This window comes from Lissotriton helveticus, chromosome 7, assembly GCF_964261635.1.
Source record: "Lissotriton helveticus chromosome 7, aLisHel1.1, whole genome shotgun sequence".
Lineage (NCBI taxonomy): Eukaryota > Metazoa > Chordata > Amphibia > Caudata > Salamandridae > Lissotriton > Lissotriton helveticus.
This window is the reverse complement of record NC_136068.1, coordinates 1,610,134,459-1,610,147,380: the sequence shown is the minus strand read 5'-3', so window position 1 is coordinate 1,610,147,380 and position 12,922 is coordinate 1,610,134,459. Positions and strand designations below refer to the sequence as shown.

General features: G+C 46.3%; 1 protein-coding gene across 1 annotated transcript in view; it reads left to right on the top strand.

Annotated features, from left to right (window-relative positions):
* The window catches only part of LOC144770590 (cathepsin D-like), a 288,565-nt gene that overhangs the window by 178,049 nt on the left and 97,594 nt on the right, over positions 1 to 12,922 (top strand). Inside the window, exon 5 of the mRNA XM_078655246.1 lies at positions 5,056 to 5,255. Within this exon, the coding sequence (XP_078511372.1) occupies positions 5,056 to 5,255 (200 nt within the window). The remainder of the gene's footprint in view (positions 1 to 5,055; positions 5,256 to 12,922) is intronic.

Here is a 12,922-nt window from a genome sequence, read left to right as displayed (position 1 = left end):
CTTCACAGACCTGGTTGTATCCCGAAGACTCTGCCACACCAGCCGCCATTTCATACCGGTCATCCATTCTTCAGCCACACACCAAACATCAGCCACAAGTCAGCTCAGTGGATATACTCGCCTTTCGTGGCTGTTCCCTCCCCAGACACCAATCCCTCCCCCCACCTCCTTCGAATAATATTCATCTCAGCTATTGCCCCTTCACAGGCAAACACTCTGGCATCTACCTCAGGGGCAATCAGTTCTTTCTATGAAGACTTTGATGCTGTCCTTGAACAGCTCGGACCCACCACATTCCTCATTAATCTCGTAGATTTTAATTTAAACCTTAACCATAAACTTTAGAACACATTATTTTTTCATCTCCTCTTTGGCCAGCCACAGCTTAACACACACACTACACACCCATGCAGAACAATTGTAAACCCTTTGACTTTGTACACATCTCTAACATGCTCATCTCTTTCTGATCATGTCATCATGTAAACATCAACAAGCATCGCCACAAAACACAACCACCCGGTTATTCAAAACTAAACACCCCCTTGATTGACTCCTTTCATTTTTAAATCAAGCAAATAGTTACCTTACGACTCTGCAACAAACTACTTCATTTTACCTGTTCAATAATTCAAACAGCATTTTGCTTCTAGTGTCTAGTTCCCCAGCAGCCTCTCATCCTCCGCTCTGGATCACCCCTAACACTCCCTGGAAAGCGAGCTTTGCAGGCTCGTTAGCAGATGGTGCAAAAACAACTACACAGCGTATCTAAAAAGATACAAACTAGCCAGAGAAAGATTATCAGGTACCAAAGACGATACAATTCTGGTCTACTGCTAAAATATAATAGACTCACTTCAACTCTATCCTAAATAATTAGCATGTTGATTTGGACCTTATTGAGAGCGTATCTACTACAATGGCATCTTCGCACTAAAACAGTCAACTACAAGTGTGACATATGATCTACGAACCACTGTGGAGGATCAGGACTAAAAACCATTAGCAAAATAAGTATGTTTCTAAAGCTTTCCTAAAAGCCAAGTCACAGTGTATAGTTATGAGCTCGAAGAAGATTGTTCCAGAGGTGTTGGCCCAGAATGCAGAGGGACAGTTCACCTAACCATGATCTCTTCAACTTAGGAACAGCAAAGAGTATCTTGGAGGCAAATGAGGAGCTGGTGGTATGCAGGGAGAAAGGCGAGTACCCACTACACAGCCTTGAGGGACTCCAAATGGTAATAGACTAGTTAGAGAATATTTAAGTAGCCAAGTGACAGTGAAGCATCAGTCAGAGAGGCAGCAAGAACACCAATCCAGGGCTCAGCCAGTGATAAAGAGCGTCATTAGGGTGGATAGTAGGGTACAGTAATCAACAATTCTGAAAGTTACATACAGGTTATTAAGCGTAAGTACAAATGAGAGAGTATTAAGTTAGTTATGTGCAAGCAGGTGGTTTCAGTGGAGTGATGAGCACAGAAACAGTTTCTGGGAGTTGGAGCACACAGATTTCAATCCAAATGTTAGCATTTGAATCGTTCTTGTATGCAGGGTTTTCCAATGTTTTAAACAATCAAACATGATGCAGAGAGCTTGAAAGGGACCCTTAGCTTGATCTGGAGTCAGTGAAGGTAGATTATGGCTTACGAAATATCGGAGTACATTTCCAATGGGATAGCACCACCAGAGCGGCACTTTTATTAATGTTCAGATGGCGCTACCTTCTCCATATTTACAAAGCAGCGTTAAGTCACTTTTTGCGGCTTAACGCTGCCTTGTAAATACGGCCCCTGCATGCATCACTTTGTGTAAAAAGGGCGTGCAATGGTTGTTGATGTGGGCGTTTCTCCGCACCACCCATTGATTTTTTACGCTGCCCCAGATTTGTAAGGGTGTGTAAATCTGAGGCAGCGCCAACAACTAAAGCCATGCAAGAGCAGGTGTTAGAATGGTGCAACGAGGAGAAATACTTCTATTTCTCCTCTTTTTTGCTGTTTCTGTATGTGTAGCATTCTGTAGCACACATAGAAAGAACAACGCTCTGCAGGGTGCATTGTAAGTAGAAGGTAGGACATGCTCTGGTGTGTGTAGCATGTCCTAAAAGTGAATTACAGCCATTTTCGTTTTTCACTATTGAAGGCTACCTGTTCTCCAAAGGCTAGAATGGGCAGTTAGATTATTACATTCTTATAATCCTAACTGACTCAGGGAACATGGTAGAAATTCGAATTTAGTATGCCTGCCACAGCAGAAATCGTCGCATCGCCAGAGAGGCGTGCCTTCACCGCATCTCCCTGGAAGCGTGTGTTCATCGAAGCTGCCTGCTGTGGCATCACCGGAGAAGCGTGACACCATCGAGAGAGTCGCCATCGCATCACCGGAAAAGCGTGTCGCAGGGCCAGTCGCAGCTCCAAGGTTCAGGGTCGTCACAAGGCTGCCAGGGCGCCTACGCATCATCATCGCGGCATCATCGCATCATCGCATCAAGGGCGCCATCTTCTCGCATTGCAACTGGATCATCGCATCGCATCAAGGCGCCATCTTGCGCACCGCAACGGGCCAGCAGGCCGAGAATCTACGCATCACCTCCGCACCGATAAGGATCACAACGCATCCCCTACTCTGCGCAAGCATTGAGGCACGACGCATCATTTCCCCCGGATCACGGAACCAACGCATCTCCCCTTTTGAGAGCCTTTTGTTCACTTTGCATTACGCATCCAGTTACTTTGTTGAGAACTTTGTCGCATTTATCATCAACTTGAACTAAGTAACTTTTATCATCTTTAAAGCAATCTTAAGTTTAGTATTGTGGATTTTTGTCGTTTGTGGTCTTGTGTTTAAGTCTATATAAAGAATACTTATTTTTATAAAACATGTATTGTGTCCATCTGTAGTGTTTTCACTGTATTACTGCGTATATTCACAAATGCTTAACACACTGCCTCTGAGATAAGCCTGTCTGCTCATGCCAAGCTACCAAGGGGGTGAGCAGGGGTTATTAAGAAGTGTAATCCCCTTATCCTGACTTAGAAGTAAGGGTCCCTATTTGGACACAGGTGAATACCATTGTCAACTAGAGACCCCCAGTTCTAACAACTATAATCAGACAACACTCCACCTCTTACTACACTGTGACTCTTCAGGCAAACTCTCCATACTCACTGCAGCATCACCCACACAGCTCATCCCAATTCTCAAGCCTTCCAACCCATCACGTGCTCTCCATCTGTCCATTTCAGCATTTAATTCTTCAAACCTCTCACTGTGGGATGTAGAGCTTTTTCCTACATTGCCCCCCAACTTTGGAACAAGCTACCTGTACATCTGCTGTCTCTTTCCAATCATCAGGCTTTTCGTAAGGGCTTAAAAACCAGGCTCTTTCCCAGTTAATTCTTCTCCAACCCCCCCTCTACACTTGGTTGTCGTTTGTTGCTAAGCGCCTTGAGACTTCTGTGAAATGTGCGCTACACATGAAATTATGACTATGACTATGACTATGACTGTTGCTTTCAAAGGTCTCTGCCTAACATTTTTTTTTACTTATTTGCCAAAGCTAATAACCCTTCTTGCTTTAAATCTGTTGTAGCGCTACCATTATTAAAGAAACCAAGAGCTGACCCTACCACCCCTTCATAATACCATCAAGTGTCCCAACTTCCTTTCTCCTAAAAGATACTGGATCACTTTGTCTTTAAACATCTTAGTTTATTTCCTAACTTCAATCACGAGCTCAGTCCCCTTCATTCTTCTCTCTGTGCTTGTCACTCCACATAAACTGCTGCTAGCACACAACTAACTTTATTGCCTTCACACAACACCACCTCTCATCTGTCATTACACTAAGTGACCTCAATGCTGCTTTCAGCATTGTTGACCACCTCCTCCTACTGCCCCCCCTATTGGACTCTCATTGTCACTGGCTCAGCACTCAATTGGTTTTCATTCTGACCGAATCCGACAATGTAATTATTCCCTAACTACTCCATTTCCTTGTCGGAGCCCCTCAAGCCTGTCGCACGTCCTCTCCTGTTCCCCAAATATAATGTTGTCTCCTCATTTGTCTTCTCTTACCACACCTGTGCTACAGCGGTTCATATTTTCTCTACATTCCCAAATTTTTCATCCAACCTCCAAGCACGTATTGTTTTATAGCCATAGATCACTGGCGGGCGCTTTATCTTCTCATATTGAACTCTTCGAAGACTGAGCTTCTACACTTTCCCTCCTCTTCTGCTGCTACTGCTCTCCTTCTCTCAATTGACTTTACTACGAGCAAAATGACTTTCACATCTTCTCCCAGAAACGTTGGTGTTTTTGCTAGCCCATCTAGGTGGATGGAATCTTTCATCACGGCCAATAATTTTAAGTACCAGATACTGAAAACACTGTACTGGATGCACTACTCAACCTCTCCGCAGGACCTGTTTAGAGTTCAGGTCCCACATTCACATCCATGGTGCCATTTCTCACTACTATTCCTTTTCACCCCTACCAGGGCACCCACTCTCCCACCATTTGCTAGCTTTTTCCCTTTGTAAACCCTTCTAAGACCCCTCTCATTTCACCACTTCCACCACCAGAGGCAATTCCTCTGTCCTTTACCACTTTTGTTTCTACTTTCCTCTATTACACTTTTCCTTTTCATATATATCCACAGGCCTTCACTCTGTCCTTCTCCACGTCTTTCCATCGCTCATGCTGCTCAGATTCCACTTCCTACATTGGTCATGGCCTTGTCCTTCAGCATGTCTCCTCTCCTGTGTCAACATACGCATGCCGTGCTCTCTACCACAGCATTCCCACCTATCCTCGTTGACTGTTCTACTGCTGCTATATCCACAGACATAGTTCTGTCGTTCATCTTCATTACCACATCCATTGGGCATGTCTCTCTCCTCCATTTCCTAATCTCTCCTGTACCTTTCCTGCTCCCAATACTACAGGCTATGGCACTGTCCCTCACCATGTTTCAGTTTAACTTTACCATCTCCTGCTTTCACAACTGACCACCATAATTCTGTTACTCATCCATGTTTAAAACCTATCTTGCAGATTGCAAACTTATCAATTCTCAATCAGACCTTTGCAGAGGCGGTGAAACAGCCAGGAATTGTCTTCATTGCCGCGGCCTTCGATGGCATCCTTGGAATGGGCTACCCCACCATATCCGTAGATGGTGTGCTCCCTGTCTTTGACAATATCATGAAGCAGGCACTAGTGGACAGAAATGAGTTCTCCTTCTACCTGAACAGGTGAGTGAGGCACTATCTGAGGCCCTGAGCCAAAGGCCAATGTTGGCCCTGGTATGGCAGGATGGTTGGGATAAACATGCAGCACAGCCAGCTCCATCTAAACCAAAAACCCATATCTATGTGCCATCTGCCTCTCATTTTGACATTTCTGGCTGCCATATATGTTTCCTTGCAGGTGGGGTACTCTAGAAGAAACGCTACTTGATTTGTGATACACGTTGCGTCCCAGTAGAGTACCTGACCCATCTCAAGATGGTGTACACCCAAAGTGAAGTGCCCTTTAACATGGGTCACTACGGTGCCCATGTCCAGGCCACAACAAGATTAATATTTCATGGAAGGTGATAAGTAGTTATGGGATGCAGTCTTTTTAAACTGCACATTAGAAACTCAGAAATTAAAGTTCTGAGTGGCATAACTTTGTATGTGTCACAGTTTGACTGTTGATACTTGATGATTTATATTCAATTTGCCTCATTTATACTTTCCAGGTAGCTTATGCTTGACAGCTAAGTTGTCAAAGGAAGTAAATATCTCTATTTAGATGTCCATCTCCTGTTCAGTTCTTCTGTACCCCAGCAAGATATCTCTAGATTCCAGTTACAAAAAAAGTCCTAATTTTGCAGCCGGAGAAAGGAAAGGTAACTACAGATTTGACTGCTTAAAGAATTAGCCACAGTTTGTCATAGAAAGTTAAACAACACTTGACCCTCTGTCTTCAAAGAAATTGAAATTCTGCAAGAAAAACATCATTTAAATAGCTCTTTATGGGTGATTCACCAGCTTAACTCTTCATCGATTATCTGAGAGTAATGCAGCCACTCAAGAATCCTTTGTTCCATTGTTTCGGGTAGCTGTCTCTCTTTGCTCCATGCCATGTGGTACATGTTTCACCACCCCTGCAGCCTCTTCCACCTTTTGCCCTCTCTGGACAGGCCATGGTAGCCAAGCTATTCTGTCTCCGGTTTAGACCAATATACCCTTCAATAGAGCAGAGCGGGACCCTTTATGTTCACCCCACTGGACCAGGACAGTATTTTAAAATCAGTCTGGGTTCTGCAAAGAAGCAATACCTTAACAAAGACTGTGGCCACTGCTCTACTGGCCCATCCCCCACACCCATAATTCAGAGCTGAAGCCCATCAGCAGCATATGATTGGCTAAGGACTGGTTTGAGAAAGATATTTACAGTCTGGTGGTAATTTTGGATGCCTACTATCACCATGGGCTCAGAGATACTGTGATCAAAATCTCAATTGATCTACCAGTTCTAAGTATCTGATGGATCTAACACCAGTGAGCACTCTTTGAGAATATAGGCTGGCCATGTAAAGGGTTCAGGATGGCATTTGACTTCTTTCTGTATGTCAGAGCAGATGAAGGATCAGAACTGAAGGCACTAATCTTGGTTGCCTCATATAATACTGGCAACATATCCAAGAAGCGAGGACCCGACCTGTGATCGCCATGGCCTGCAAGAGAAGAAGATAGACTACCCTGTGTGCTGAGAACATACCTTATTCACTTCAAGGAGCAATGTCCTATGCACTCATGATTGTGGTGATGGGGCCTGCTGCCTGCAAGAATTTGGAATGCTAAACAGAACTTTCTTGACTGATAAAGTATGTAGCCCTTACTTTAGTCCATCTGATGTTCACTATGCCCTCTAAATCAGATAAGTCCTGATGCAAGTTACAGAGGTCAGATTGCACCTTCTTAAATCTTTAAGACGAAATGTATTTTATTACACGACCATGTAACATTTATTATGCTGTTGAACTTTAGAATGATAAAAATACTTATAATTTTTCTAAAGGTATAACACTGCTTAGGCACTCAAATATTTATCTGCCTTTAATGTGTTATTTGTATCTGAATTTTTATTTGTATCTACATTTCTAAACCTTCATCACCCTCCAGAAATACGCCTTGGCTCTGATCCTTTGCCGATTCTGAACTTAACCAAAATTTCAGGTACTTGGTATTCCCTGAGCTCACAATGGTGTTTGGTTTCCAATGTTCCAGAGATCAGTCAGTGTTTGTTACAGGAATTGTCCTTTTACCCCTGAGCTCCTTAGGCCCTAGATAACTGCTCCAACATTCAAAATCTATTGATTGATTCCTTCTTTGGTGTGTGGCAGCAGAAGCTCTCTAGTTTTGAAGTAAACTTGCAAAACATACTCTTCATGCTAGATTTTGTAGTATGTATGTAACTGGTTAATACAAGGCTATGTGATTTAGTACCCGACCAGCCGACTTCTGCAAAGGGGTGTGCAAATTTGCAAACTTTGTTTCTCATGAACTTCACATCTTTCTCACAACAATGTAAAAACAATATGTAATGGTGGCGGTAAGAGGTAGTGGCAGTACCTTGTGAACCGCTTGCTCGCCACAGGCTATAGCGCTGAGCTCGCGCTCTCATTCATGTTGTGACTGTGATTATTTTAGCCTTTTTAAAATCTGTGACTAAAACGGAATTTTAGATTGTAAAAATTGCTTTTCGCATTGCCCACACGCACCATCACAACACCCTACTGATTGGTGCAACGCCGTCATAGGAGACGCTCTCTCATTCGCCTTCCCTCTGAAAACTAGAGGGATGACACCACTTCCTGTTTCCAAACTGCTGGGCGGTTAGCGCTCTAGCAGCTGGGTCTCTCGGGGCTACTTAGGCGGAGCCTGACTTCCTGGCGCTGCGGTAAGAGGTAGTGGCAGTACCTTGTGAACCGCTTGCTCGCCACAGGCTATAGCGCTGAGCTCGCGCTCTCATTCATGTTGTGACTGTGATTATTTTAGCCTTTTTAAAATCTGTGACTAAAACGGAATTTTAGATTGTAAAAATTGCTTTTCGCATTGCCCACACGCACCATCACAACACCCTACTGATTGGTGCAACGCCGTCATAGGAGACGCTCTCTGATTCGCCTTCCCTCTGAAAACTAGAGGGAGGACACCACTTCCTGTTTCCAAACTGCTGGGCGGTTAGCGCTCTAGCAGCTGGGTCTCTCGGGGCTACTTAGGCGGAGCCTGACTTCCTGGCGCTGCGGTAAGAGGTAGTGGCAGTACCTTGTGAACCGCTTGCTCGCCACAGGCTATAGCGCTGAGCTCGCGCTCTCATTCATGTTGTGACTGTGATTATTTTAGCCTTTTTAAAATCTGTGACTAAAACGGAATTTTAGATTGTCAAAATTGCTTTTCGCATTGCCCACACGCACCATCACAACACCCTACTGATTGGTGCAACGCCGTCATAGGAGACGCTCTCTGATTCGCCTTCCCTCTGAAAACTAGAGGGAGGACACCACTTCCTGTTTCCAAACTGCTGGGCGGTTAGCGCTCTAGCAGCTGGGTCTCTCGGGGCTACTTAGCTCTCGCCTTCCCGTGAGCGCGCAGCGATCGCGCGCAGGGGAGCCGAAGCTAAGCCGAAGAGTAGCCCGTCTGCGCCCGTCCGCGACAGGACGGGACCAGGGGCCACCCACCCTGCCCCCATGTCCCTCCACCCCTCCTTTGACCTGGCCTCATCTAAAGACTCTCACATCAGGTACTCCTCCCAATTCCTACGATCCCTACGCCCTCAGGACCACCACCGATGTGTAGACAGTGGCTGGCCCAATTCTGAAGGACCTTTTTCCTGTTGTCAGTGTGGTTTTCAAGCCACTCTCAATACTATAATACCAGGGTCTTCACTTACTCCCAAGTCAGTAAAGAAAGGCTGGAAAAGCTTCTTACTTAATGTTCGTTCTCTTCCGCGTCACTGTATTGAAATTTGGGACACTATTCTCAGCCTCAAACCGGAAATATGCTTCCTAACGGAAACTTGGTTAAAGCCCCATACCATTCCATCTGTTATGACAGGAATTGCCACAGGATACAAAATCCTGAGACAAGACCGCCCGATAAAAACTGGTGGCGGCACTGCCATAATATACAAAGACAGTCTCCGCATTACCATACTAGAACAAGCCTTACTTCCTTCTATGGAAATAATGATCTTCAAAATAAATACTGGAAATAAACACCACTGGAAGGGCGCCTTAGTCTACCGTCCTCCTGGCGCCGACACAAGTTTTTCTCTAACTCTCACTGAAATACTTGCTCCTCATATGAAAGCAAGAGAGCATTTTATACTACTTGGAGATTTTAATTTCCACGCAGACACACCAGAGGACCCTGATACCAAGCTCCTACTGGCAGACCTCGCCCTTCTAGGCCTACATCTACGGAACAGTGGTCCTACCCACAGAGGTGGCCACACCCTAGATCTCATCTTTTCTAATGACCCGTCAATACACTGCCATCCCCCCAAATCAGTACACTGGTCCGACCACAGCATGCTGGAATTTTTCTTCATGCAACTAACTAAATCCTCCGAATCTTCTGCCACCATGAGTATTAAACGTAGACCATGGCATAAGGTTACTCCAGAAGCATTCGCAGAAACCTGGAAAACACCTACTCTTTCCGACTCCGACAATTCTGAATCGGCCCTTGTCAAACTAAACACCACTCTCCTCGATACAATTAACCTTCTAGCCCCACAAAAATTGGTCAAATTACCAACGACCAACAACAAAAAGGAAATATGGTATACGGAAGCACTAAAAATTGAAAAACAAAAGTGCAGAAAGTTAGAAAAACGATGGAGGAAGAACCACGCCAGTGAAAGCAAAGAGCTCTATCAACAAGCTGTCTCCTCTTATTACAAAAACATAAAAAAGGCAAGGAAAACCAGCCTTCAATCCCAAATAGATGAAGCAGATAATTCTTCCAGAGAATTATACAAAATTCTAAGAAGTTTTACAAATCCCACAGCATGCGAAAGTCCTGATACCTTCTCTCAAGATTTGTGTAATAAGATGTAGGAGAGTAGGGTCTGCAATCCTATGATCACCCAGATTTTTGCTTTTTGCTGCACTGGTTTACGACTTTCCCTGGCTGTGGGCCTGCTAATCAGACCCACAGCCTAGCTGTTCTCTCTATCCAAATTGTACTCAGGTACTGAATTGGCACTGGGCCCTCTCCAAGTCCCTGTACCCAGGGCTGAGGTGCACCCAGAAGTCTCCCAGGGGCTGAAGCATGTATTATGCCACCCCTGGATTGACTAACTAAAACTGACACAACTGGCTGCACGACAGCTGGGGCAAGGTGGTGTACTCACCCTTTGCTTTAGATATAGTATACCTATATCTAATCCTAAAATGGACACACAGATCTCCTATCAGTCACTCCTATGGCAGGCCTTAACAATCCTGAAGGCAGAGTGCTTGGAATCGTGTGAGATGGTGCTCTGGCATGAGCTGAGCCTGTCTGCGGCTTTCGGGATCTATCCCTTAGCCGTTTCCATGATATCGCATACCATATACTCTTAAGTGCATTATAATCCTCGCGGTTATGTGCCAACTCTGGTATCGCTTTATCAAAACATGTCGAGTAAGGTGTCATACGAATTGGAATACTAACCCCTCGCCAATTCTGGCGACGGGGTTAGCATTCCACCCTTCTAGAGGGACACGACATGCCTGTAACCTATAACCCGGTTAAAAGTCAGACAGAGCCTTAGCATCCACAAAATGGATGCTGCCACCGAGACACAAGTCTGCCCTCCTGCTGCTGGGAGTCCTCCCAGAGCAGGAGATAAGGACAAAGGGTTTCCTGCCAGGGGCGGTGCCAGCACCGTCCCAGACAGGGTTTTGTGTATTGTAGGTAGGCAGGGCTTTAGAGGAAGGTGACTGCACGTGGCACCCCGGTGCTCACTGTGCATAGGCTGGCTGGAACCAGTTCCAGGGTCACTCCAGACCCTGTGCTGGGGAAAAGCCCGCCAAGGAAGTGGGTGTACCCACCCCCCTCCTGGTCCCACCCATAGGGCAGGACCTAGTCGCGTGCCAGCCCCCTTTTACAGGATAAAGGTAGAGACTGGCCCCCTTCCAAATCAGATCATCTTTGGAATCAAGATACCACTTTCCACGAAAGGACTTCACGATTTCTTCCTCAAGATTCTCCCTTGTGGCTAAGGAGTAGTCACCCTGCATCCGCAGGCACCATCTAAGAACACTGCGGTCTGCTGCACGTCCTTCCTCCGGAATCCGACTGCCCAGCTCGACGAGACCCGGCTTCCCTGGCACCTCTGACCTCTACCCACCTCTACAGCACAGCTGAGAACCGTGGGTGCGACGAGACCTCGAGGGACCGGCCATCGCCAAGACTGCACGACTTCTGCACAGCAAGCCCACCGAGTAATTTCCTGGTGAGTGCTTTGGGGTCCGAGAAGCCCCCACCCTGAGCAGCTCCAGCACCGAAGAGCAGCCCCCCAGCATCTCCACGATCGGCGTGGGGCCCTTCTGCCTTCTGCTGCTCACCGCGTTGTTTGGCTACTAGCCCGCTGGCTTGTGGCCTTCCTGACGACGCCCGACGACATTTCTGCTGCTGGTCTGGTTGCTCCAGACTGGCCCTTGCTTCCCTCCATCGGAGAAGTACCCTGGACCCTCCTGGTCCGCCCAAGACGCCATTTTAGGTCCACCGCGTGGGCCTTGCATTTGCCAAGACTTGTTGCCCAATCCTGGGTCCAGCGACGTCGACAGCAAGAACCTTCGTGGGACAGCTCGCACCTCCATCCTGGTCGCCGACAACGCCTCCTGGTCCGAGAGACTGCAGAGCCCAGCAGCGCCCACTCACCTGACTGCGGTGACTTCGCCCGGTGCCATCCTGGTGCCCACTTAATCACTGGCTAGTGATTCAAGAACTTGGTCCCCTCTGCTTTCAGGTTTTCTTCTTCCTTGATCCAGGCTTGGATCCATCGAACTTTCCTTCACTGGTCGCCTGCCAGCAACTTCTTCCTTCCAGGCTCCTGGTCCGGCAACGAGATCCCCGACGTCTTTTCAGACCTATGCAGCTGCAGCCCCTGGGCTAGGTAACTTCGGCACTTCGGTGTCCCAGCATAGCCTCACTATCCTAGGGTCAGGATCCACTGTCGTTTTCTTCCCACCAGGTCGGGTTCGCCCGTGAACACTAACTTTGTAAATTCTAGCTTCCATAGACTTTGTCCCGCATCCCGCGTGAGAGTGCACACTCTGCACCCGAGTTCCCTAGGCCTCCTGCTAGTAATCTAAAGGTTCAGTAGTCCAGTCCTAGCGATCCCAAAGCCTCTGAGAATCGTTACTTACCTGCTAGTAATTCGCATTCCACTTTGAAAGTATATGGTTTTTCGTGCCCCTCGGGCATTTGTGTAACGTGCTAACTTAAAAGTATTTTCGTAAGAGTTTTGTTGTGTGCTTAGCACCCTGTCCTCATAAAGAGTACAGGGTTGTTGTGATTCTAATAAATACATTGTTTATTTTCATAACACTTGTGTGGTGTCCTTTCACTGGGTGTTCAAGGGGTAATGTGATGGTAAAACAGCTGGCTTAACACGCCCTCTAGAGTCTTAGCCTTAGACTGCTCGTATCCATGCTACTAGGATAGCTGGTCTATAAGGTTGACTTACAACCAATCATCAATAAGGGTTGTTTGGACTGATATATAGTGATCACTAGAATAGTGAGCACTGCACATCAGGCCAACTTCTCACATTGGTGGGCAGCGGTGGGATTTGAGCTTGCTGTTGTTTTACCACACATGCCCTAAGAATATCTTGTGAAAGATCACATAAGTACTAAAGGTACATATAACTT